Source organism: Botrytis byssoidea (genome assembly GCF_014898295.1).
Source record: "Botrytis byssoidea strain MUCL 94 chromosome Unknown BBYS_036, whole genome shotgun sequence".
Taxonomy (NCBI): Eukaryota; Fungi; Ascomycota; class Leotiomycetes; order Helotiales; family Sclerotiniaceae; genus Botrytis; species Botrytis byssoidea.
This window is the reverse complement of record NW_024065877.1, coordinates 218,358-242,853: the sequence shown is the minus strand read 5'-3', so window position 1 is coordinate 242,853 and position 24,496 is coordinate 218,358. Positions and strand designations below refer to the sequence as shown.

The window sequence follows — 24,496 nt, the reverse complement described above, 5'->3', positions numbered from 1 at the left end:
CATTCGAATGTCTACTGCTATCACAAATGCTTCAGGTATCTATGGGAGAGCAGGCTGCAATGAATGCGTGGCTATGCTTGGAGACAGTCGCTATTGAAGACGGATGTTCTCTCGCAACTATTTCGTTAGTGCCACTTTAAATGGCATCAATACCATCGCTTCATTCTTCTCGGTATGCATGTTGTAAATCTCACAATCATTGGATTTCAAATAGAAAGAGCTGTGGGATTTGCTCATTGTGCTAGAGAAGCTATAACACTTGAGATTATAATCCAAATCGTCTTCATCTGAACTGGATGATAGAGACTACATTATTCTTTGTCGTTAGTCTCTAGTCTCAATACCCCGCAGCTGCTGCTTTGACCGCTGCGTATTTAGTAGAATCGGCTTTGCATAATGCATAGCACATAAATTATACATCCGCACGGATCACACCGTCGTAGAACATTATACTGCCTACAATGCCCTGATCAATCTCTTCAGGAAAGTTACCAACATGAAGGTATGAGAGAAATCATTTCGTTAGTTGTGGCCCCAATCGGAAAGCATGCACACATCATAGCGCCATGCCATGCGACGTGATAAGAGCTAAAGGAAACTCAAGTTAGTATGCAAACACTTTTCAACGCGTTATCACAGGATTGCATAGAATGATAAAAAGCACGGGGAAAATCTTCAGAAAAACATAATTAGCATTAAAACCAGGCTCTTTCTTCACCGACTGTTATGCAGGGGTAATGAAGCTTACCCAACGAATGATACGCATTGATTCAAACATCCTAGCGAATATATAATCGATAGCATGAAATAATTTGAATATTGAACTCACCGCTATTACTCCTTAGAGTCTATACTAGGGTTGCAAATATCATCTGATGGTTAAGTTATGACTGTCGAATGGACACCTGTGGCCGGAATAGATCAACACTACTATACCATCGCATTAACATTATACAATCAAGGATATACACAATCCAGTCTTCAGAATTCAAGCTTGGTCGTTCATATAATTCGAAATGTTGCAACTGCACTCAGCGCTATATCATGTATTAATGCTGGTATGACAGGCGGACAACCAAAATAGCGCTTGACAGACATGATCTGATAGTACAAATTTATCCGATCGTTATTCCACAACCCTAGTCTACACAGAATCCTTGCTGAATTTCAACAGTAACCGATACCAGAGACTCCATATTCGGTCCGCTCTAGACTCTCGGCCAATTCCATGACCGAATTCGGAACGAGCCCTGTATTCATTCGGCACCCAAAACATAAGCATGAATTCCCATGAGGGTCAAAGTCTGTTCTAAGATCATGTATTTCTTATCTATTACTGTAGGTGTATCGTACCAACACCGAACCGGAATGCCCAGGAGTCCTAGCCATCCCAAACTTCCATGCCGGCAGATTTTCATACTGTCAAATCTGCAGAATCGGATAGACGGTCTCTAACCAGTTGTTTTCATTGAGAAGCTAGTGTTACAGCCAAAAAGCAGGCCAATTCGTCCTATCTTCCGAGGTGCACAAGCTTCGAGGCGCTCCAGCCCCTCCCCCTTTCAGCAGCTCGCTTAGTAGCCCCGTAAATGAGCCGTAACCTGTGCCAAGGTAGGAAAACGCCTCGTATGTACCATTGAGTTGGACCCGATAAGGGCGAGGAGGATTACTAGAAACTAGACTGTTTCCTTGGTATAACGTACTGCGGACTTTTAATGCAGGGTGGATTCCCGGAATAATTCAACAGTAATAGTTGGTTATCTTTAATAACGTGCATGCAGATCCCCAAAGATCTTTCATGCCCGGGAGTCCGACTGCTAACTTCATGGGATTAAAATGAGACATAGTGATGGTCTGAAGCCGAATTCATCTTATGCGCCAGTACCGAGACATTAAGTCAAACTACCTACCTAGCAAATTGGTGACAAATGCACCAACAGTACCATAATCGGCACAATATCATCCGATATTTTGATTCTAGACTTCTATCTTCTCTGATTATAACTCTCTTGATCTAGATAAGCGGAAATTTGACACTGTGGGACGCGCACGGTATGAACACGTGGTTAGCTTGCTGGTAAGGAGAAGTGAGGTCAGAACTCGAGGACCCTCACGAATTGGCCCCCACTATAAAATCATAAGACTGGGGAATTTCCATACCAAGATAATATGCTGTCATAGGTTATCATTGTTCAATTCAAGGAGTGAAGGGGTGTTTCATCGGGTGCAGGAATTTGACTCCTGAGGCAAGACTGAGGTTGGCGATTCTTCAGATTGGTTCATCGAAGATATGGCATTTGACCAGGAGTCTTTAGCACCACTTCGAGAACTTAATTCATCTCAAACTCTCACAATTCCAGTAATCTCCGCATATCAGCATCTGATTCTTACGACATACATATAGCATGAGACCTAAGAATGGTGCGTGCGATACCTCGTATATGCCAGTCCCCACAAGGAGGGACCTTCAGGGAAATATTTAGACTATAAAAAGACTATCAGAGCTTCTTCATAGAAATTATACCAAGCTATTTTGAACGCTAGATCAGTAAACCACCATCATAAGTCCTCATAAACTTACAATCACTTCATCTTCATATTGATAGGAAATCAATAGCTTCACTTGAACAACCCATAATCTAAGAATCAGGATACCAAACAGCCTCCCCTGCGTCTTCAAAGAGAATCTAGGTCCAGCAAAACAACAAAACTCATCAATCAACTTCCCACTTTTCTATACAGTCAGCCATCTAGACCACTCCACCCAGTGACAACAACATAAGCCGGCAGTGGAAACCCAACACCAAAATACAATACTACGATATCACATCAGGACATTCTCCGAACTAAGTATAACTTCTTAAGAGACTCGGCAGATAAAGTGTCTTTAGTAATCAATCCACCTCGGTAAGTATCCGACGCCACCATCAGAACAATGCCCAGGTGGGACTCTACCGCATAAATATATGGGGCCTCAAAGGAGTCTCATATAACAGATCGGCGATTCAGTATAGTTGTGATAATTCCCAGCAAGCATGAACAGGGTATTAAACTCTAATTACAAGAGATACCCACCCGCATGACTTCCCATCCCATCACGCACCCTGTCATATTACCATTTCACCCGACCACCTCGCACCGGAATGGTACCTCGCACCAGACTAGTGCTGCGGAAATTCCCAATCTAGGTCTATAAAATTCGAGCAGAGGCCTGCACATACTTGTTGCCACCAATGATATTAATGATATGGCAGCTTGAGCTGACCATAACCTCAATCATTCAGAAAGTCAATTGCCTAATTTGTTAAGAGATATGGTGCTTATGGTGCTAGTGCAAAGGGAGCAAGCACTAATTAGTATTAGTAGCTCTGATATATGTAGACATCAGAGCTCTTAACCTTTTGGTAAGCTAGTACAATTAATCTCCGAATGCTTTCATATTCAGCCTATGTCTCCCGGTGTATCCTGTGGACAGCCTTTGAAGTATAATTGAGAGATGTAAATTTCGCGCCGAAGCCTGAACATACTTGTCGTTACTAATGAGATCGTTCATATAGCAACTTGAGCTAATCACAACCCCTCAACTATAGAGGGAGGTAATTGTCTGATTCAATCGAGAGTGTTGAAGTCACAATGTTATTCTTTGTCCTATTTGAATTGTTTCTATTGTAACAAATTGCTCCTATGCTCTTGTATTGTATAATAGATCCTAACCACTTTAGTCTAGGTTCTCTGATAGGAGGCCAGGATTCTAGATTCTATGATGAGAAGGAATATTCTATGAACATACGTTGGAATTCATAATGATTGGACAGACTTTAAAATAAATAGACAGATTTTGTGATAGTGGAGAAAATGTTTTAGTCTGAATTTGACTAGAATCTATCTGTGTGAGTATGAGACCTATTACAGAATCTGCGGTAAATTACATATATAGCCTGAAGATCACATTTGCTCTACTTTCATCCTCTTCAACTTCTATATGGATTCGCATCTATATGGAATCTATGATAGAATCTAGCCTATAGTAGTTAAAACCCAGAGAAGAAGAAAAACGACAAAATACTCTTATATCCAAAATAGACTACTCTCATGCTCTTATTATAGACCTTAAATTGAGGGATTCTGGACACCTCCGACTAGATTCTATGATGGACGGGAAGATGGGTCCTCTAAAAGAAGGTAATTTCTATAGTACGAGGATAGATTTTTAGTGAGAGATTAAATTCTATAGATACACCACAACTTTCCTTCCAAACTACCTGCATCCCTCAAAGAAACAAAATTGTATTCTAACTACCAGAGACTCGATTCTACACCTTTGACACATATTCCATCATAGGATTCATGAAACAAGAGAGTAGAACAGGTGTATTCCTCACAGTACACAGGTAATCAAATAACTTTTGGAGAATATGAGAGCAGTTTATCACAGAATTTAACTAAAGATATTATATAGCTAGATGATCTCTTCCATCTCTTCCACCTCTTCCACCTCTTCCACCTCTTCCATCTCTTCCATCTATCCTCCCCTTCACTCCTCTCCTTCACCCCTCCAACCCAATCAAACCACAACAATACAACCCCCACTCTCATAAAAAACCCCTAACATATACACATACACAAAAGCCCTGATAACCAACAACTCACATGCAGAAATCTCCATATAACTTGAAAAGACGCCCAACTCACTCATAATAAACTCATAAACTCATACACTCGTATCACACATCACGCACCCAACACAAATTCATCAAAGATTCATTAAGATCATTTTATTTCCACTGCTTAATTGCCGACTGTCTCGATGCGATTAATCAATCCACTCCCTCCCTTCATTTTATCATCCATTTCACGAACCCTAAAGTGGAGTGCGGGGTATAACATAACTCAAGCTAACCATTTCATAATGTAATCCTTACTTGCGACTTTAAAATGCAGACAAACTAGCCCTATTTAAATTGCCGTTTGTATTATTCATTGATAAAGTTACGATTCGATGTTATTTCTGGGCGAGAAATCACTATGCGCAAATCATATTCATGCCGAGTACGTGTAGAGTCTCAGACTTCTGGTCAAATGTGGTACGACAGATTTAGGTATTAAGCTACGCCACGAAGAGCATCAATTAGGCCCATCTCGAACTCTCCCTTTCTGCCTCTAATCTAGCAATTCTGGCCTCGTCAGTGTCATCTCCGCCGTCCCTATTTGCTACACCGCCTCGCTTGCCCCTCTTCCTTCCTTTCTTCCCACTACTGTCATCAATGTCATCACGACTCCTCTTTCTACCGGTGCCAAAAGCACTTGTGAGACCTGCAATACGTTGTGCTTCTTTCAGTAATCTTTCTCTATTACGTGCTTCTCGCTCTAGGGTATGTGGATCAACATCTTCTTTTTTCTTCTCGGGGCGTTCTTTTTCTTGATCGCGCGAGGAGGTAGTATTTCGCTCAGAATCTCTACGAGAGCTGCGAGATTCAGTGTGATGACTTGAGCGATCCTTCTCGCGTTTACGATCACGATCCCGCTGACCACCTTTCGGTCCGGTAGGGATGTTTAGGGGCATATCGATGTCTTTAGATGATCTGTTGCGAGAGCTTGCGCCTTTAATTTCAATGCCATTGAGTCCATTCGAGATGAGTGACAACTTTCTAGGCGCATGACTTGGTTCAGTAGGAGTTTGAAGGGGAGTGTCGCCTTTTACCCTCTCCTCAACGTCACGAGATGCATGACGACTTTGTCTATGACGATGCTCCCTTTCACGGTCACGTTCGCTACGTTCGCGTTCTCGACTTCTGGAACGTTCATCACGGTGAGAACGATGGCTAGAACGATGCTTATGAGACGAAGACCTATGTTTGTCGTCATCTCTTTCTCTATCACGATATTTGTCGCGATCACGACGGCTGCTTCGATGACTTGATCTCTTTGACTCCTGTGGTGAGGCTGACCTCGATCTATCTTCGTCATCTCTTCTCCTATCATCTTCATTCTTTTTCTCAGGCTTAGCATCTTTTGCACTACGTGAGAGATCTGCTTCAGTCTCGAGTTGACGACGTCTACGCTCCTCTCGCCTCTTTTCTCGTCGTCGCTCACTTTCTTCCTCGTCTTCAGAGCGAGATCGAGAAGCGGATCTATGTCTGCGTCTATGACGTCGTTCTCTACTCCTGTCTCTCTTGTGATCTTTAGACTTGGACCTTGATCTTGATCTTGCTTTCTCCTTCTGTTGTGAGGGAGACCTAGTTCGTCCTCTATCTTGTGTGGCAGATTCTGGTGCTACACTAACACCACTAACACTACCTCGCGCACTAGCGCCAGCTTTACCCGCGATGGAAAAACTGTGAGTTCTAATCTGGGGAAGGGCTGCTTTTGGTCCCTCGCGCATAGCTTTTGGTCCAGTGGGTGCGTTGATAGGTACGTCAACAGGCTTCACAAATGAAGGTTGCATGGCAGAGAAACTCCCACCACGACCACCACGTGATTGTGAAAATCCACCTCTCGGGTGGCCAAAAAAGCGCATGTCTGGATCTACAGGGGACATAGTATTGAAACCATCTCCAATCATGGGCATCGGTGCAAAAGCGGCAGATTCATTTGCCTCCAGTGATTGTATGGGTTGTGGGGTGAAGTCATTATTCCCAAATCCCGAAGAGACATCTTGTGAGGCATCTTCTGGGTCTACTTGATGTGCTTTGTCGTCCTTAATCGCAGAAGATTCGGCATTTTGAGTGTTAATGCTGTCAGCGCCACCTTCTGCTTCGTTCTTAGGGGTTTCTTGGCGTAATTCTCTGCCAAACTCATCGACTTTAGGCGCGCTTCCAGATTCATCATCTTCCTTCGGATTTGCAGAGTTTGGATCATTTTCATTATATGATTCAGAAGATTGCTGACCTTGGCCAAATAGCTGCTGTGAGTTATGGGAGTGATCATTAAAACCATGTCCATAACCACCCCGACTTTGTTGCCAGCCACCTCTGCCTCTACCTCGTCCACGGCCTTGGAATTGTGAATAACTGTTTTGATGGTCATTGTACTGATTTGCGCGTCCATAATTACCTTGGTTAAATCCTGCAGCATTTTGTGGAAAACCAGAATTATTTGCTCCATAATCACCAGGGCCCATGCCAGCAGCATTTGGATGATTGAAATTATCTGGTCCGACATTCCATGATTGTTGGGGATTCCACCCATTATTGAAACCAGAATTTACACCACCATCGAAGTTTCCCATACCCATACCCATGTTCATGCCATTCATGCCCATGCCTGCCCCACCAAAGCCACCATTCATCATCATATTTTGCATCGTCATTGGATCCATATTCATTCCCGGCATTCCTACAATAGTAGTTAGTGTTCCATTCGCTACATAGTTTGTCATCAAACATACCCATCATGGGGAAATTCCCGAAACTTCCTGGAGCCATTCCATTCTGCATTGCCATCATCATCTGCATTGGGTTGAAATCGCCAGAAAAGCCCATGCCGGGAAAGCCACCAGAAGAAGATTGATCAAATCCGAAACCACTTCCAAAAGCCGCATTTTGAGCTGTGCCATCTTGGCCCTCTTTCTCTGCAGTGTCATTTTCGTCACCCTTGTCATCGTCAACTGGTGCGTCTACCTGCTTGGCGCCCTCTTCAGACTCTTGTCCAGGTGCAATCTCCTATTCAATGTTAGTTTCTCTAAGGTCCATTCATAGTTGTAATCCTGTGATCATACCTCAATCGAGGGCTGTGGAACATCGTGCGCTTCAGATTGTGCTTCTTCCGATGCGCCGGCTTCTGCCGATGCGATATTATTCTCCGCAGGTTTAGCAGACTCGGTATCTGTCCATACTTGGTTTGAAGATGCAGTGTCTTCCTGTATATTTGGAGTGCCATCAACAGGTCCGGCTAAACTGTTCGACTCTGTTGGAGTTGGTAGAGCATCTGCAGGTGTAGCTGGTGGCGTTTCTTTACTTTGCTTAGCTGCGGCATCAACGCGCTTCTTCTCCTCTGTTCTCAAAAAGACCTTGATCGTGGTTCGTAATGATTTGTGAGGTTTGCAATCCTCCGAAGCCACCGGTGTGTGTTCGCAGACCGGACAGGAAGAAGGAAGAGTAGAATGACCTTTGACAAGTTAACACCTGACACTGTTCAATGCGCAAGTGGTGAGCTTACAAGTCTCGCAGATAGCCTGATCGCAACAAGGCATACGAAAAGCATTGACTGCTAATTTGCTACATATGGCGCATCGCAACTTGATTGGAATCTCATCTTGAGATAGAGAGCTGGAGCAGTGTGAGCCATTGTCAAATGGTACTGAAACTTTTGGAAAACATACCTGATGAGTTCAGCTTGAGCTGCAGTGGGCGCAGACATATTGAGCTTCCTAACCCGAAATTCAAAGATCGAAAGATATGTATGTACTGATTAAGGCTGGTTTGTCATAAACCTGAGATTGAGGTAGGAAAGAAAGGGTAAAAGAATGGACGGCTCTCTATTTGCATGGGTGCAAAAAAGTCATACAAAGAGGCTCATGATATTAATGAAGACGTTATAAGTTTGACAATGGTCGTGTTTGCATTTGCGACGAGGCAGATGTCAAGTTTTTAGCTTGCTGCCCATACATAAATTGATTGCAAGGTGGTCGGCAATTAAACTTTTTAGTTCCGAGAAGTGATATACCACACACGTGATCTTGCCATATCTGTACTGTAGAGTAATAATAAGATGATATTGTATCTTGTTATAGAAACATTGCCTGCTCAGTTGCGTGAGTAGATTCTGTATGTTTTCTCACCGTTTTTGATAGCAGTACAGCGGCCTTTCAGCAAACTACTGATTCTCTTCAATGCTGATTCGACAATTCACCTCCAGCTGGAATTGAAGGAACCTTCACCTGAGTAGTTGTTGTGGCTAATGATGCTGACTAACATGGAGTGGCTTGAGAAATGAATGAACTTTGCCTCTAGCTGCCCAGCTGTCGTATAGTACCTTATTAGACTTATTAGAAACTTCCCCTTCTACCCTTCTCTCTCATTGTTACTTTCTTTTTTACATTTACATCCTCTCAATAATGTCATATTGATCAATTTACTTTTCATCATGTTTCTAGGTCAAGTTTCGTGGCTAGATATTGTCGTCTTTCTATTCTTCCTTACACCTCAATTGATCATCCATGTCGGCTTCATTCAGACTGCTAGTTGTGGTCTACAAGCATTGCCATTTTTGTGTAGATGATATCCAAGTCCAAGGCACATTATAAATATAATACTAACAGCCACGCAGTAATCAATCTTCCTCTATCATTCGTCAAGGAACGTTTTCTTACACCTTGTGAACAACGATCACCTTTTGTTCAACAGGCCTCATGGTTTGAAGATATAGTCGTCCGTTGTGTTCGTTATGCCTTTGCCTACATCCCAGCAAATATTGGTCGAGTCTTCTTCTCAAAAGGTGTTGCATTGCCATTTTTCAAGTTTCGCATGTTTCGTCATGGGTATACTGAATCTCCAATTCATTGGAATGAGGTCAACCAGGTAATTTTTACATGCTCTCCATCGCTAATAACCTGAAAGTAATTGAAGTTTATAGGACAACGTGAAAGGGATTTGGATCATTGCGGACAAAACGAAGGAACCAGACATTGTGATCTATTATGCTCATGGTAGGTGTACATGTTTTATGATTTAACCTCGAGTCACTAAATTTTTTTAGGTGGCGGATTTGCAATGGGATCAAGCTATTTCTATCTCGAATTTCTTCTTGCGTGGTTGAATCTTCTCAAAGACTCTAGAAAATTTCGAAATCCTGCCATCTTCGCATTAGAGTATAGCTTGGTACCCGATGAATCATATCCAACGCAGCTTCACGAAACCTTTGCCGGTTACAAGTTTGTCTTGTCAATGACCGACGACCCCTCAAAAATTTGTGTCAGTGGCGATTCAGCTGGAGCAACATTGATTCTCAGCCTGCTTCTTCACATAGCTAGGCCAGATATTGCAAACTCGGATCCAAGCATTGAAAGGGTACATACCGAAACTCCTGCAATGGCTGTTTTAATATCTCCATGGACGACCCTGGAATCGCCACAACATAAGAATACTTCAAGCGACTATCTAGATGCAGATAGCTTACATCTTTATGCTCATCAATATGCTGGATCTCGAGCTTCTGTCTTGGATCCATCAATCTCACCAGGAGCATGTAAAGATTTAGACTGGTGGAGAATGGCCAGTCCTACCAGAGGTTTCTTCATCACTTATGGCTCGGAAGAGGTATTTGCGCCAGAGACTCGTGATCTCATCATGCTTCTCAAAAAATCAGGCAAGGTGGAAATTCGAGGACAAGAACAAATAGGTGGTATTCACGCATGGCCTGTTGCCGCTTTATTCTTAAGTAGTACATCAGCGGCGAGGCGAAAGGGGTTACGCATGCTTGTGAGTGAGATAGGCGAACGAATGGGAAAGGCACATTGAGGTTCATGTTTCACAGGGATTTTGTGGCCCCTTCAGAATTGAGGAACAATGTTAATAAAAATTGCTTGGATAGAAAGGGCGCGATACAACCATAACTCTCTACTAGATGTGGATGTGGAAATCATATCGCGAAGAGCGAAAAATTTCCTCGATACTACAAATCCAAACACAAGATAATGGGTTAGCTACAACGACAATCAAAGTGTTTCAGATAAATAATATTACGGCAGGACCGGCGAGATAAGTCACCCCCTTGGAAGCTTCAAATCATTCCCAACTTGGGAGGTCAAATACGGATCTTGAACCAACGTCAATAGAAAGAACCCAAAGATCAACAGAAACTACGCAAATCTCATCGATGGGGATGAATTTACGGAATGCGAAAAAAAAAATCATAGCACTTGTAATAATATTAGGTATCGGATTAGTGGAGTGTGCAAGGAGATACTAGGATTTACTTGTGGAAAAAAAGTATAATTGCGTCTCTGATTCATGAAATTTATAGCTATCTGGCTAGTGCATATAAGAATTTCCAATTGTATATAGTTTGAAGTGTCATCTATCCAAGTACATGTACTAGCAATACTGAACCTCCATTATTAGCAGAGTTTTATTTATTTATAATAAACCTTGCAACGGTCAATCCTCGGTACACTGGATAATCCTGCTTTACTTGAAGAAAATTATACTATCATATACATATATTGAAGCAAAAATTCTATATAGTAAAGAAGAAAACTAGCATGTAAAAAAGGAATCCAAGTGTATGTATGTATACAAATACATATTTAAATTTGAAAATGTTCCCTATCATGTAGTTATTACCTAGTTACTTTGATACGAAAGTGTGCATTCAGCCCTACGGATAAATGATCCTAGGTAGGAAGGATATGGATATCCGAATCTCGATGTCTAGCTAGCACGTGCGTAGTATTCGCAAGCTCGGATTCGGTGTGCTATAGACTAATTCGATATGCCGTAGAGGAAGTAGCGTGAATTTAGGATAACTAATTAAGCGTCGTAGAAGTCCCTCTCCTGATCCTCAGCATCTGATAAAATTTGAACAGTGTTGATTTTCCACGCATGATATCTACTAGGTAGGTAGCGATGGGTATACATTCTCTAGAGATGACGGGATAGTCTACTCTGTATAGCGACAGAAAAGAAAAAGACAAGAAGAAGAACGATCGTCGATCACTCACTCACTCAGAAGCGTACCCACCAATCACACATGCCCCCGAAATCTTACATCATATATCCACGCTTCACGGCCCACGCATGAGTTTCCACCTCCTCGACAATTTTACCCAAAAGGGAAAAACCTCAAACTTTAGTAGCGCATAGGTAAAACTAAGAGGGGGGAGAAAAAAAGATTTTATCTCATCATGCTTGTCGGGAGTTTTGACACGTACCTAGCCTTAGATAGAATTTTGCTTTCGCTTTTGCTCTTGACAGTTTTTATATATCGGATCTCGTTTTCTCTCCCCTCCTCTCCTCTCATCATCTTACCCACGTTTGCGCACACAAACTCTGCTCGGCAGACTCCTGACCGAGAAACTTTTGTATAGAAATATAAACGTATCGTGGAATCCCTGTATTTATGATTCGTATCGTATCATATCACATCACATCACATCATATCACATCACATCATGTCTCCCAGTCAAGATACTCCTCCATCGGAGTACACCTCCAATAATACCTCCACTCCACTCTGGGAAATCAAGCTCATCCCCGGAAAAGGCCAAGGCGTTCTCGCAACACAGCTCATCGCACCAGGAACCCTCCTCTTCGCCGAAAAGCCGCTCCTCACAACCGAAACCCTCACTTCACCCTCTACCGTCGAAAAACAGCTCGCGAAACTCCTCCGGGGCCTCCCAAAAGAATCTCAACGCGCCTATCTCTCTCTCCACAACAATTACCCCGGCCAAGGTTCCCCCCTCACAAACATCATCCGCTCCAACGCGTACCCCCTCGGCCCCAACTCGCCCATCGGCGGCATCTTTAAAGACATCTCCCGCATCAACCACTCCTGTCTCCCCACCACCCAACACTCCTGGAACCCCAAACGTCAGGAATTCCTCGTGCACGCGGTGCGGGAAATCCAACCTGGAGAAGAAATTACTACTTCCTATCACGTGGGCGGTCCCTCTTCAGAACGCAAAGCCGAATTAAAAGAATTCTTCAAATTCGACTGCACATGTTCTCTCTGCACGCTTCCACCCGCTGAACTTAAAAAATCAGACGCCCGACTCATTCGTGCAGCCGCTCTGGACCAAGCAATCGGTCATGCGGAAACAGTTATGAAGAACCCGGAAAAAGTGCTCAAGACGTGTAAATCTCTCGAGACAATTTATCGGGAGGAGGGAATCAAAGATCAGAGAACCGGGAGAGTGTACTGGGATGCGTTCCAGATTTGTAATCGTCATGGGGATCTAGCGCGTGCAAGCGCGTTTGCGAAAAAGTATAGAGAGAGTAAGGTATTGGGAGAGGGAGAGGATAGTGAAGGCGCGGTGGAAGCGTTGGTTTTTATAAAAGACCCGAAGAAGGATGATAGTTATGGGGGGTCGCAGAGGTGGAAGAGTAAGGTGGAGGATATCCCGAAGGGATTGAGTGATGAGGAGTTTGAGAAGTGGTTGTGGAGAGAGTAGATCTTTGGTCCGGATTGTAGTTCTTTGTGGCGGGTTGGGTAGGAGTTGTATTGGTGTTATGGATGCTTATGGGTAACGATAGATCAGAGATCATAGATCTATCATGGTTTGGATTCGCATCAAAGATGTCGCGTTTTCTTATCCGGATGGTATATTCGATATATCGTCCATCATATAGACATCGGAAGTCGCGATATATAGATGAAAATGTTCCATAGTCGCAGCAAGTCCAACAACATCTTTATATTGTATTTAAAGCAAAGAACAAAAATGTCAAAATTCGTATATTATAAAATCCACTGTGGACAAAAAATAAATTACCAGGTATCATCGAAAACAAGCGACAATAGCCTCAGTACCGTGTAGTCATCCATATCCATATTCGTGAAAGAGCGCCTCGAACAATCTCCCCGCCTATTAGTTGCCCGTCAGCTGACCCCACCAATGATAATTCTCTCCAGGAATTACTTGCAGGTAGGTATGTTGTGTACGTACCTGAAAAAATATCTTTTTGCGAGGATTTATTTATTTTTTGTAGAAGGGATGATATTGTCAATCTAAGGAGAATGGAATTATGAGGATTGATATTCTTGAATGCTAAGATTCGGGTGAGGTATTTTAAGTAAGATGTGAGATCTGCTTTGCCGGATTTTGTAGAACGAGATTGGGATTGAGAGATTGTATTGTGATATCTAAATCATCACTCGATCATGGAACAGGACGAGATTTGATTTGCGATCTGCAATAGGATTCGTTGTTATGAGCTCAAGATATCATCATGCCCGTACGCGCAAGGTATATGAATTAAGTCAAGATTCTGGAAGTACCTAGTATATTTACAGTATTTCTGCGATTTATCAGCAGATGTCCAATCATCTTATTCTAACTATTTCGACGATTTTTCCAATAACCAAGACATCCCATTTTTACAATCCTCTATAAATTTCTTCGTGAACTCCGCTTCGGGAAACCAGGACCAAAAACCATGCGGTAGGCCTGGGTATATATCTGTCTTGGTTTCAACTCCATTCTCTTTCAATATATCTTCGTATATAAATCCTTCATCGCGAAGAGGATCCAGACCACAAATTTGGAAATATGTCGGGGGTAAGTCCTTATGAGATTCGAATAATATTGGGGTGAGTAAGTGTGTTGGTTCGCCTGCCGCATAGAGTCCTAATTTGTTAGGAATGGTGGATCGGAGTAAGATGTGGGATGACTTACTGTCAAATGTTGCTGCAACTTCCTTGTTCAATGATGGAGCATCTTTGTTCTGTTCGAGACTCAAGTATGTATTCTTGTACTTTTCTGGTACCACTTTACGGGAAACAACAGGGGGAATCGAGAGATAGACGCCAGTCAATGGTGGAGATAATTTCTCATCTCGATATAAATGTGAGACTATAGATGCAAAGTTGGCACCGGCTGAGATTCCTCCAACCAAAAAGCCCTTTGTTGGGTTGACTCCAAGCTCTTCCAAATTTGAAGCAGTCTGCCGCATTCATTAGTATATGTCCAGAAGCGTCATATGCGACACAACACTTACCAATTTCAAGGCATCATAAGCATCATTCACACCTGTAGGGAATGGGTGTTCAGGTGCAAGTCTATAGTCAACATTTACCACCACTCCTCCCAACTCCGTCCACTGTCTACACAGAACAGTTTCATTATCTAAACCACCTAAACTAAATCCACCACCATGGTAAACCACAAAGACAGGGCTACCTCCACTGGGAGGATTCTTCGGTTTGTGAATTCTGATCCCAATGGAGAAACCATCTCGAGCTGGTATTTGACGATCTTCTTCGATGAATGAAGCTTCATTTAATGATGCTGTGCTGGTTGCAACGAGTTCTTTCTCCGTCGCCAGGAGTCGTTTTCTTAGCTCTGGAAAATCGGTATCGGCGTTAATCCTTCGCTGCACTGGTGAAACCTTCAAGATCTATTTGTTTTAGTATGAAAGCACAAGTAACAAATAGAGTACATGTTACTATGTACCTCTTCTAATTCCGGATTGATATTGGCAAGACCGAGCAGGTAATCTGGAGAATGCATCTTGACGGTGTTGGATATGGTTGTATATAGGATGTGAAAATAGCAACACAAACAAGAGATATAAAGCTTTACGAAACCAAGGACATGAAAATCCCGACTTTGTTTCTTAGCTTCATGCCACTCCTTTGGTATGAAATACTCTCCGAGCACTGACGATCTGACTAGGACTAGTTGGGGCGCATCCCCACAACTTCGTGAGCATTACTACTTTGAGAAAGGTTACTTTGGACGGTACCACAGATATGATGATAATATTTTGATCCATTGGAGCAGAAACGTAGCAATGATGAGAGTTGATTCGTTCATTTGAATGGAGGATGTTCATTTCGATCGAGTGGAGAGATGATGTAAGACATGGAGGGAAAATCTCTTCCGATGACCATCCTTCTTTTGCCATGAGAATATTACCATTGCCACTCCATGTAAGTTGAAGAAACCATATAAAACCAGTAGAATGGATTCCATGGATACACTCCATATCGAGCTTCCCGATTGGGGCCAAAGACCAAAGTCTATCCTTGTAACTCATGCTCGGGACAAGATTTTAGATTTCCGAGGCATCGTCCGACCGTACAATTCCCAAACTATGGAAGTCTCGTTCCCGATTAGTACCATCAACTAAACAGATGCTCCGCAAACGCGTAAGATAATCATTGTGACACTTAATCGGAACCATTCTCGACCCTTAAAAGGGAACAAGGTTACATCAGATGAAAGTTACATCATCTCTTGGCTCGCATATGGTAGCTCGAATCGAAAGGCTGTGAACACAATGATTTCTCATTGGCTACTCGAGTACTCTGAAACAACCCTTCAAAGTATCAATTCCTATCGATCTGCAATCTTCATAACGGTGGATGTGATGACAGCTACATCCCGCAGGCTATTCGGGAAACTCAACGGCGATGCTTGCAAGGGTGGTGAGAATATTTTCTCGGTTTGCAGATCGAAAAAGGGGGTTTAAGGGTTAAAGTCGCGAGTGACTTGCAAGAGATGGACGCGTTTGGTGACCCAGTAGTTGGACAAATGCTCCCTTACCGAGGAAAGAGACGATAGTTATCTCTCATGCTGGGTCCGTTGGGCAGCAAAGCTCTCTGTCGCTACCATAATACACCTCAATCGATATATGATTTTCGTAGTTTTACAAATACGAGGTAAATGGAGATTTTGCGTCGAAATACCTCCCACCTACCTATCCATGGATCTCCAGGGCTCTATATAACCTCAAGCCACATGTGGCTGGTGAGCACGTCTTTTTGGTCCCACTTTGAACAATCAACTCACTGTTGGTCATATTATTGGTATGCATCTACTCGGTCAGTTTGCTCCCATCATCAAAATGGTTAAACCACAGGTACTTATCTATAGATAATCCGATCCGACGTATGCAAAAGGTTATGAGTCCTGACTCATACGGCGAAGTTTGCTGTACATATACATACCTGTATAACCGGTAAGTATAGGTAATAGGCTCCTTCTCTGGTAAAGATACAAACAACTTTACACCCTTCAAAATGACTTCTGCATACTCCTCTGAGCAAATCAACCTGTACGAAGAGTACATTTCTCTCCCCTCCAAATATCGACGGAGAAACAATCCTGCACTTACCCTCGACTATCTAACATCTCTACACATCCGTCACATCTCCACTATTCCTTATGAAAATCTACTGCTACACTACTCACCCGATCACTCGGTATCACTAGACCCCCAAGCACTCTTCATAAAAATCATAACCAATGCTCGAGGAAGAGGTGGATATTGTTTAGAAGGTAGCACATTTTTCAATCACGTGTTAAGAGCACTGGGATTCCAAGTATATACCGCCGGCGTCAGAATAAGACGTAGATCCGCATACGACGGTGTTCCACGGGGAAACTATATCGGCTGGTAAGACGACAACCCCTTACTTACCTACAATACCCCTCGCTTACAACACAAACCCAACCTCAATCCCCCTCAGACTTAACAGCGTCCCAGGTTCCATATCGTAAATATAGTCACACTTCCCAACACCGACAAATACATGATCGACGTAGCATTTGGCGGTGACGGAGCCACCAAACCCCTCCCTCTCATTTCCGGCCACTCGATTCACAATCTCGGAACCCAGGAAATCCGTCTCGTGTACGAACCCATCCCGCAACAAATCGATCAATCGAAACCGCTCTGGATATTTCAATATCGCAACGGACCTGACAAGGAATGGAATTCTTGGTACACGTTCAATGAACATGAATTCCTGCCGGAGGATTTCGAAATCATGAATTATTTTGTGAGCACGAATATGAGCGACAGAAATTTTCAGACGAAGAATGTTTTGATTGTGGCTTTTGTGGTGGGGGAGGATGAGGAGGGGAAGGAAACGATTGTGGGGAAGAGAATGTTGTTTAATGAGATGGTGAAGGAGAATATGGGTGGGAAGACGCGGCTGGTTAAGGTCTGTGAGAGCGAAAGTGAGAGGGTGGAGATGATTAGGGAGTTTTTTGGAATCACTTTGACGGATGAGGAGAAGGACGCTATTAGAGGGAGGATTGTGGAATTGAGAGACTCTCATGCGTCAGTGGATATTTTAGGAGTATGAAAATCGCACTGTATAGGTATGAACTGATATGGCGAGCAGTGAGGGAGAATACGATAACTCTCTAGAATTCTCTTTAGAATCCTCTGCCAGAAATGAAGACATAATTGTTCAGTGGTAAAACACTGACTGCGATCTCATCTTGCATTTATTGACTATTTGGTCCTCACCCTTTATCACTCGTGCTATGGGCTGCTTTTGGAGTGTGATAGCACATTATTGAATCCTTCCAAAAGATCCCATTTTTATAACTTTTAGCATCAGCTTGCAGCAAACCCATCACACATCTCTACAAAATATAGCTGACCCACCCACAGTTTGCACAAGCACTATAGAAGCGCACCCCGAGAAGAAAATCCGCCATGAAGACTCACGCGAGTTTCTCACCCGGGCCCTCCATCTCCAAGTCTCGAATTCCACAAACCTAGTTCTCCCCTGAAAGAAACAGAATATAATGTCACGAATAATCAATTTCTGATTCTCTTCCTCTCCTTTCACTTTTTCGGTATCATCTATGATTGAAGAATACTGGAGCGAGACATACGAATAATACCTGCATGCAAGTTATTTATCGACTACCCGACATGTGACTTACGATCTCTCTATCCTGTTCTCGTGGCGGATCTTATGATTGATCATTTATCGATAGATGGGATTATGATACCTGAGGTAGGAATTCGAGAAAGAATGATGATTGAGTTGAAGAAGTGGAGATTCAGTATTGTGATGGGATGATTATATTGTTGACGAATGTGAGATGGTGTGGATTTTGTGAGAGGGGCTTGTAAAGAACTACCTATGCCGAGGTATGATCCGAAAGAGTGTTGAGTGAATGGTCGGGAGAGTAGATGGTTGATGCTAAAGAATGGGGAAGAGTGGTGCAGTGATGGGATGGAAGATGGAAAGACTACGAGTGAGGTTGAGGATATAGAGTATAATGAAATAGGGTATAACGAAGAGAGCGCGCAAGAGATAGTCAACGGGCTCGGGTGAAGAGATATATCGCGCGAGATTCTCGAATGAAGATATTAAAGTATTCAAACTTAATAAACCCAGTAAGATTGCTCATTGTTAGAAAATGATAATATACCTACCCCCTGAGACGAGAACTCTTCATTTCCCTAAAGAAATCTGAGCGATGAAAAGCTCTCAACATCACGATTTGGAATCATCAGATGAGTACTTGTATTGTAATATCTATCACTATCACTGTATTACGTGTATTACGCTACTCGAGACTCCTTTCGATGTTGCAGATTCATGTTATGATGCTCTGAACTAGACGGGTATATAAGAACAACCAGCCAGCCGGGGATTGAAGACGCTGATTTTGTCTTATACCATCTCTCTTAAAACAATAAGATATTGCGAACTAGAATAACCACCAAAATATAGAATATTTATTATTCCAAACAGCTAGTCGAAAAGTATATAGGACCACTATAGCGGAGATAGAACCTACCTACCTACCTACCCAGATACTTGAGAATATATAATTCACTCATACCCACCGCGATATATCTCATAAATAGATATAGATGTAACAGAAAACCCACCAAACGCTTATGAAATTCCCATTCTCAACTGTGATATCTCAACACTAACTAATCTAAAACATCACATCACATCATATCTCAGCACTCGCAACAACTCCTTCATATATGTAATGAACGGAGTTTTGAATGCACGCTTCTATCGATGATATAACGATACAATGGCACATGCACAACATCCGAATCCTCCTCTCCCAAAACACAAACTCAAATATGTATTCTCCAAAAAAAAAAAACTACCCACAACAAAACAGACAAACAAGCCAATCAACCCCCTTCATTAATTCACTCCATATACCCAAACAACACCCCCATAACCGCAATCCACAATCCACAATCCACAATCCACAATCCACAATCCACAATCCACAATCCATAATCCACAATCCACAATCCACAATCCACAATCCACAATCCACAATCCACAATCCACAATCCACAATCCACAATCCACAATCCACAACCCACAATCCACACTACACAACTTCACTCCCCACAATCATAACCACCCCATAAAACATACATATCTACTCAACATATCTACCCAACATATAACTTCCAACCTCCAACTTCCAACATCCAACTTCCAACCTCCAACATCCAACATCCAACTTCCAATATCCAACTTCCAACATCCAACCACCTACTCAATCCAAACCCCTTGATTCACACCTAATGAATCGATCTCCTCAACAATATCAATCGTAGAATTCGTCCAAGCGAGGAGATCCACAATGCAGATTCTCGTCAATTTATACGGGCGCTACCGCTTCCAATGCTTTGGGTTTTGGAATAAGAACAGGATCCTCGAGTTGAGTGCCTCGATATGATGGCTTCCAAGGGTGAGATAGAATCGTTGGCCGATTTCCCAGCCGTAGAGATCGGTCTGTCTGTCTTGAGAAGGGGTGGTTAGATGAGAATCGATACTTAGGTATCACGCCAAAAATTGAATTACCATTATGAGCAAACACCATACACACAAAAATATCAAAAGCGAGCAAGACAACCAAGTTCGACTAATTCCGTGAAAAAATCTAGGAGACCAGGTTGAAGGAGTAGAAATCTTGTCTAATATTCCGAGATTGTTAGGTATCCATATATGTGTATATAATATTGTACAAGTTTCTTTCCCATTCCACCAAAAAAAAGGCACCCTCCCCCTATCCACTAGGATGCCGTGAATCCAGACCAACTTGTTGATAATTATTATCCCACTAAATCATGTATTCGTCAGTAGATGTCTATTACCAGAGTCCTCATGCCCTAAATCACACAAATCACAAAAAAAACTCACAGGTGCACCATTAAGCAAATCATTCAATAACACATTATCCTGCAATTCATTCCCCATATCTCTATTCGAGCCATTCAAAGACAGTGGATCTACCATATATCGCGTTGCCTCTGGATCAAAAGTCCAATTCGAATTCGAGTCTGTAGATTTTGAATTGCGATACGGATATGTTGTATTAGAAGTCGTAGATTCTGAAGAAGGTGTATTTCCAGTTGGAGGCCAACTGAAGTCAGTATCAATTGTTTCACTTCCTGAATCTCCTTGCTGATTCAGTTGTGGAGGGAAGTTTGTCGTAGAGGGCCAAGCAGGTGCTATTTTAGAGATGGCCTCGTACGGTGTTTGTTGTGTGGCTTCAGGGGGTGTATTGGCGGACATGCTTCTTGTTTGACCTGTATCAATTGAGCTACGAGAAGATTGATCCTTTGGACCTCTTCTTCGGTAGGTATGAGGGAAGACGCAAACATCCGGGTCGTCTACTTCTGGAGAGTTATGCAAATCATAAAGACTGTTTGCTATATCGTTGCGATCGACTCTCTGTGTCTTCATCTCGAGTTCAAGTTGAGCATTAAAGTGTCTCGCGATGAGGTGCTTTTTCCCAACAGCCTTCATAGCTGATATCATAAACTCTAAATTACTCGAACTTTGTGGGTTGGGTCTATCTCTCCTTGTATCTTGGAGGATAACACCAGAAGCAACATAAAGACAAAAGCCTATCCATGAACTCATCTATTTGACATTAAAATCTCTCACACGGAAGTTTTTCCCTCAAGAACATACCTTGCATGCATCTAAATGACTAATCATGCGCATCAAATTCGTTATTTCCTCGGCTGCCATCAAGCTTCTCGCTTCGCTTTGGCTTATAAATGATTGACTGATATTTTCCCGCTCAGCAGTCAAGACTGCCCCTTGATGTAAACAGCTGATTCATTGTCAGAAAGTAACATCGTCATCTAGCATTATACTTACATTGTTGCACAATGTATGTTCATATGGAAAAAGACAATGTTTGGATCCCTCAGTCCAGCAGGCAATCTGAGGTGATCAGGTAAAAACATGAATGTACTAGACAATGTATTGTCCATTTTCCTGTGGTTCTTCCAGAATGCACCATTGGCGAGATCGTTGGCACCATCCTCTCGACCACTCTTAAGCGTGTGCTGTGCATTGCGCCCGAACAGACACGCTGACAGGATAACTCCGGCAAAAGATGATATCGTGGAAGCACCTTCAGGAGTTAATGCCGCAGCCAACGAGCATGTGCTTTCCTTTACACCCAAGTCCCATGCATCATTGTTACATGGTAGATTGGTATCAATCTGCAAGTATTAGTTTTATGCTCTTTCAACGAAAGCCATTCGTACCTTGTCCTCATCAAACATCATTGGCCATCCCGTAGCACAGCTAGACCATCTGTCACCATAGTAGGCTGCCCAGAATGTTCTTCGTCGCTCCTCCTGTTCGATCCAATCCTTCGATGGAGGTAGTAACTTTTTTCCTCCAAAAGGTCCCTCTGCATCAAGCCTTTGCAGTGAAAGCATATGGCATAATCGTGAACTGGATTGTAAGTATGTAATTTTGAGATGCAACGTGAAACTTACCATCTTCCCGTACTCATCCATGCTCGACCAAAATAGGCATTTGTGGCCTCATAATTACTAATGAGTGACCAAGCTTGAACAGCAGGTATACACATTAAACCCTCTCCTTGTCCCTAAATCACATCAATATCAAGGAGGTGGAGTCAATCCTTAAAAGACGAACCTTCATCTCCGTAATCTCAGCGTATCTTCTAGCTCTCTCGTAGAAGATTTCAGCATAACTCTGGTAGTTGTCCGAAAGTGCTAGTCCTGTTAGCTTTCGTGGTAAAAAAGGGTGGTACATTCATACATGCTGCTATCGTCATCATAGCATATCGCAAAGTAACTGGCGGTCTATGGTTTGTGGGCATATTTAGAGCGGCGTAGAACCGGCCCTTGTGTATCATGGGTAAAGTTGGATGAAATCTCTCGAAATATATTCGGAACCTGTTCCATCAGTATGTGTGTATTTCTTGCACTAAGGATCCAAACTTACAATTCATCCATCAGATTATCAGGAGGCAGAGGTTCTTGTAGTCCTAAACTTATGACATCTTGAGAAAAGTAGTCTCCAATTGGTACTGAAGGTTCAGCGCCGACATTTCCACTCAAGATATTATATCCTATATTTTGTATTCCCTCATCTGTAAAATTCATATCCATATCCATGTTCATAGCAGTCCAGTGCGGATCGGCATTTGCATTTGTATCTATATTCCCAGTCAAATCCGCGTTTGTATTTACGTTCATCTCAGTCGCATTGTTCGCATTCTTCGCATTATTCGCAGCGAGTTGTTGCGCCTCTGCCACGAGCTGGGTTTCCACTTGTGCCAATCTGGCTTCCAATTCTTTCATATTTCTCCTCTTTGTGCCTATATTTCTCCTCCTCTCGGGATATTCGCACTCGTGTCTTAGTCTGCCACATGTCCCGCATTTGGGTTTTACTCGATCGCATTTCAATTTCCTACGCCTGCACGATACACATGATATTGTTTTCTCTGCGCCCTTCTCTTTGACCTCTCCTGATGTAGTGGTGGTGGGATTATTTTGCGGTGCAGTCGCATCGTTTGTAGATGAGACTGATGCCTTCTGCTCCGGGGAAGTCGACATGGCAAAGCTTTGCTTATTGGTATGGAGAGAGAAGGAAAGAAAGAAAGGAAGAAAGAAAGAAAGACGGTGTGGGAGACAGATTACATGCAGCTTGGTATCAAAATAAGAAGAAAAGATTCATTAAACATAGGTAACAACAACAGCATTGAGGATCAAAGTCCTTTGCCGTAAACCTTAAAACGAGTCGTTTGGCTAGCCAGATTTGATAAGTTGATAAGTAAGCCCTTTCTCGGCCTTCTCGCATTTTCACGTCAATGACCGAATCAAGGTTTCTCTGATCTGGAATATCCTTGTTCGATTCATGCAATCCTTGTTTGACTACGCATTTCGATTGACGCCTTACTATTATAAATGCTTGAACGACTTGGCTTGGTACTTATTAATACCTTTGATACCTTGTGGCCTTAAGAAATCCATTCGAATCATTGGATCCCTCGTGCATCGTTGTTATTATTATCCCTCGATCCTAGAATATTTTACGTTCATCACGTGATTTTGTTGCATATCTGACTTGAGATGAATAGGCTGTTTGAGGGAAGGTCTGTAGATTTCCCATCTTATCGTCTGTCCGGGCTATAAATGCTGAAATGTGATTGGGAACGTTTACTTGACCTCCACTGATACCCACAGTATACCTCGCAGCTAATGTAGGATTATGATACTTATCCTGTATTGGGTTCGACCGCCAGGACATCTACGATAGGATACGTATGAGATAAAGCCAGTTCAATTTCCACACAATCGCTTTCGCATTCGTGGATATCATGCAAGTTTGCTTGGCTTGGCTTGGCTTATTTGTTTATACTTTGGGCGTTGGTTTTGATTGATTGATCTTAACACGAGGAGGGATATTCGAGTGATAGCAGAGATTACATAGCCCTCTTATATAGGTACCTAGGTAAGTATGTAAATGTATCAACATGTCAATGTGTCAATATGCCAATATATAAATATATAAATATAACGGAAGAAGATATAATTCTACCCAAGGGTAGGTATATTTCTTCTGGTCTTAAGACATTACTTATATCACTGTAGTCAGAGTCTAGAATTACCCCTCCATGTCTAATCTAATCTAATCTAATCTAATCTAATCTAATCTGACAATCAATCACCTTCTATCCACCTCTCTCCCTGTATCGCTCATGATAGAAACCAACACGACATCGGATTCTCAACATTGCGATGTTTATCCAAAGCACAATCTTGGCATC

General features: G+C 42.5%; 6 protein-coding genes across 6 annotated transcripts; 3 read left to right on the top strand and 3 right to left on the bottom strand.

Annotated features, from left to right (window-relative positions):
- Positions 1 to 5,125: 5,125 nt before the first annotated feature.
- On the bottom strand, positions 5,126 to 8,355 carry EAE97_011388 (uncharacterized protein; the record flags this gene model as incomplete). The annotated part of the gene is made up of 5 exons (XM_038881903.1): positions 5,126 to 7,332; positions 7,385 to 7,658; positions 7,715 to 8,103; positions 8,155 to 8,264; positions 8,318 to 8,355. 5 exons carry the CDS (start codon positions 8,353 to 8,355, stop codon positions 5,126 to 5,128), a joined length of 3,018 nt encoding a protein of 1,005 aa, XP_038727312.1.
- A 726-nt stretch (positions 8,356 to 9,081) lies between these two features.
- On the top strand, positions 9,082 to 10,454 carry EAE97_011387 (uncharacterized protein; the record flags this gene model as incomplete). The annotated part of the gene is made up of 4 exons (XM_038881902.1): positions 9,082 to 9,208; positions 9,265 to 9,515; positions 9,571 to 9,643; positions 9,694 to 10,454. The coding sequence occupies 4 exons, from the start codon at positions 9,082 to 9,084 to the stop codon at positions 10,452 to 10,454; spliced, it is 1,212 nt and encodes a 403-aa protein (XP_038727311.1).
- Positions 10,455 to 12,106: 1,652 nt separating this feature from the next.
- On the top strand, positions 12,107 to 13,105 carry EAE97_011386 (uncharacterized protein; the record flags this gene model as incomplete). Its single annotated transcript, XM_038881901.1, has 1 exon — positions 12,107 to 13,105. One exon carries the CDS (start codon positions 12,107 to 12,109, stop codon positions 13,103 to 13,105), a length of 999 nt encoding a protein of 332 aa, XP_038727310.1.
- An 886-nt stretch (positions 13,106 to 13,991) lies between these two features.
- EAE97_011385 (uncharacterized protein) lies at positions 13,992 to 15,163 on the bottom strand (the record flags this gene model as incomplete). The annotated part of the gene is made up of 4 exons (XM_038881900.1): positions 13,992 to 14,281; positions 14,330 to 14,597; positions 14,652 to 15,050; positions 15,107 to 15,163. The coding sequence occupies 4 exons, from the start codon at positions 15,161 to 15,163 to the stop codon at positions 13,992 to 13,994; spliced, it is 1,014 nt and encodes a 337-aa protein (XP_038727309.1).
- A 1,352-nt stretch (positions 15,164 to 16,515) lies between these two features.
- Positions 16,516 to 17,892, top strand: EAE97_011384 (uncharacterized protein). The gene is made up of 2 exons (XM_038881899.1): positions 16,516 to 17,054; positions 17,145 to 17,892. Exons 1-2 carry the CDS (start codon positions 16,678 to 16,680, stop codon positions 17,746 to 17,748), a joined length of 981 nt encoding a protein of 326 aa, XP_038727308.1. The 5' UTR covers positions 16,516 to 16,677; the 3' UTR covers positions 17,749 to 17,892.
- A 1,733-nt stretch (positions 17,893 to 19,625) lies between these two features.
- Positions 19,626 to 23,442, bottom strand: EAE97_011383 (uncharacterized protein). Its single transcript, XM_038881898.1, has 9 exons — positions 22,669 to 23,442; positions 22,483 to 22,619; positions 22,357 to 22,436; positions 22,194 to 22,306; positions 21,957 to 22,149; positions 21,562 to 21,911; positions 21,370 to 21,514; positions 20,593 to 21,318; positions 19,626 to 20,512 (listed from the first exon to the last, which is right to left on the bottom strand). The coding sequence occupies exons 1-9, from the start codon at positions 23,280 to 23,282 to the stop codon at positions 20,459 to 20,461; spliced, it is 2,412 nt and encodes an 803-aa protein (XP_038727307.1). The 5' UTR covers positions 23,283 to 23,442; the 3' UTR covers positions 19,626 to 20,458.
- Between the last annotated feature and the right edge of the window lie 1,054 nt (positions 23,443 to 24,496).

Excerpts from the sequence above, each read along its gene's own strand:
- EAE97_011384 (XM_038881899.1), top strand. The coding sequence starts at position 16,678 with ATGACTTCTGCATACTCCTCTGAGCAAATCAACCTGTACGAAGAGTAC. Across the intron at positions 17,055-17,144 it reads CGGGGAAACTATATCGGCTG|GTTCCATATCGTAAATATAG; the intron begins GTAAGACGACAA and ends ACAGCGTCCCAG.
- EAE97_011383 (XM_038881898.1), bottom strand. The coding sequence starts at position 23,282 with ATGTCGACTTCCCCGGAGCAGAAGGCATCAGTCTCATCTACAAACGAT. Across the intron at positions 22,437-22,482 it reads TATGATGACGATAGCAGCAT|CACTTTCGGACAACTACCAG; the intron begins GTATGAATGTAC and ends TAACAGGACTAG. Across the intron at positions 21,319-21,369 it reads GTCATTTAGATGCATGCAAG|ATGAGTTCATGGATAGGCTT; the intron begins GTATGTTCTTGA and ends AATGTCAAATAG.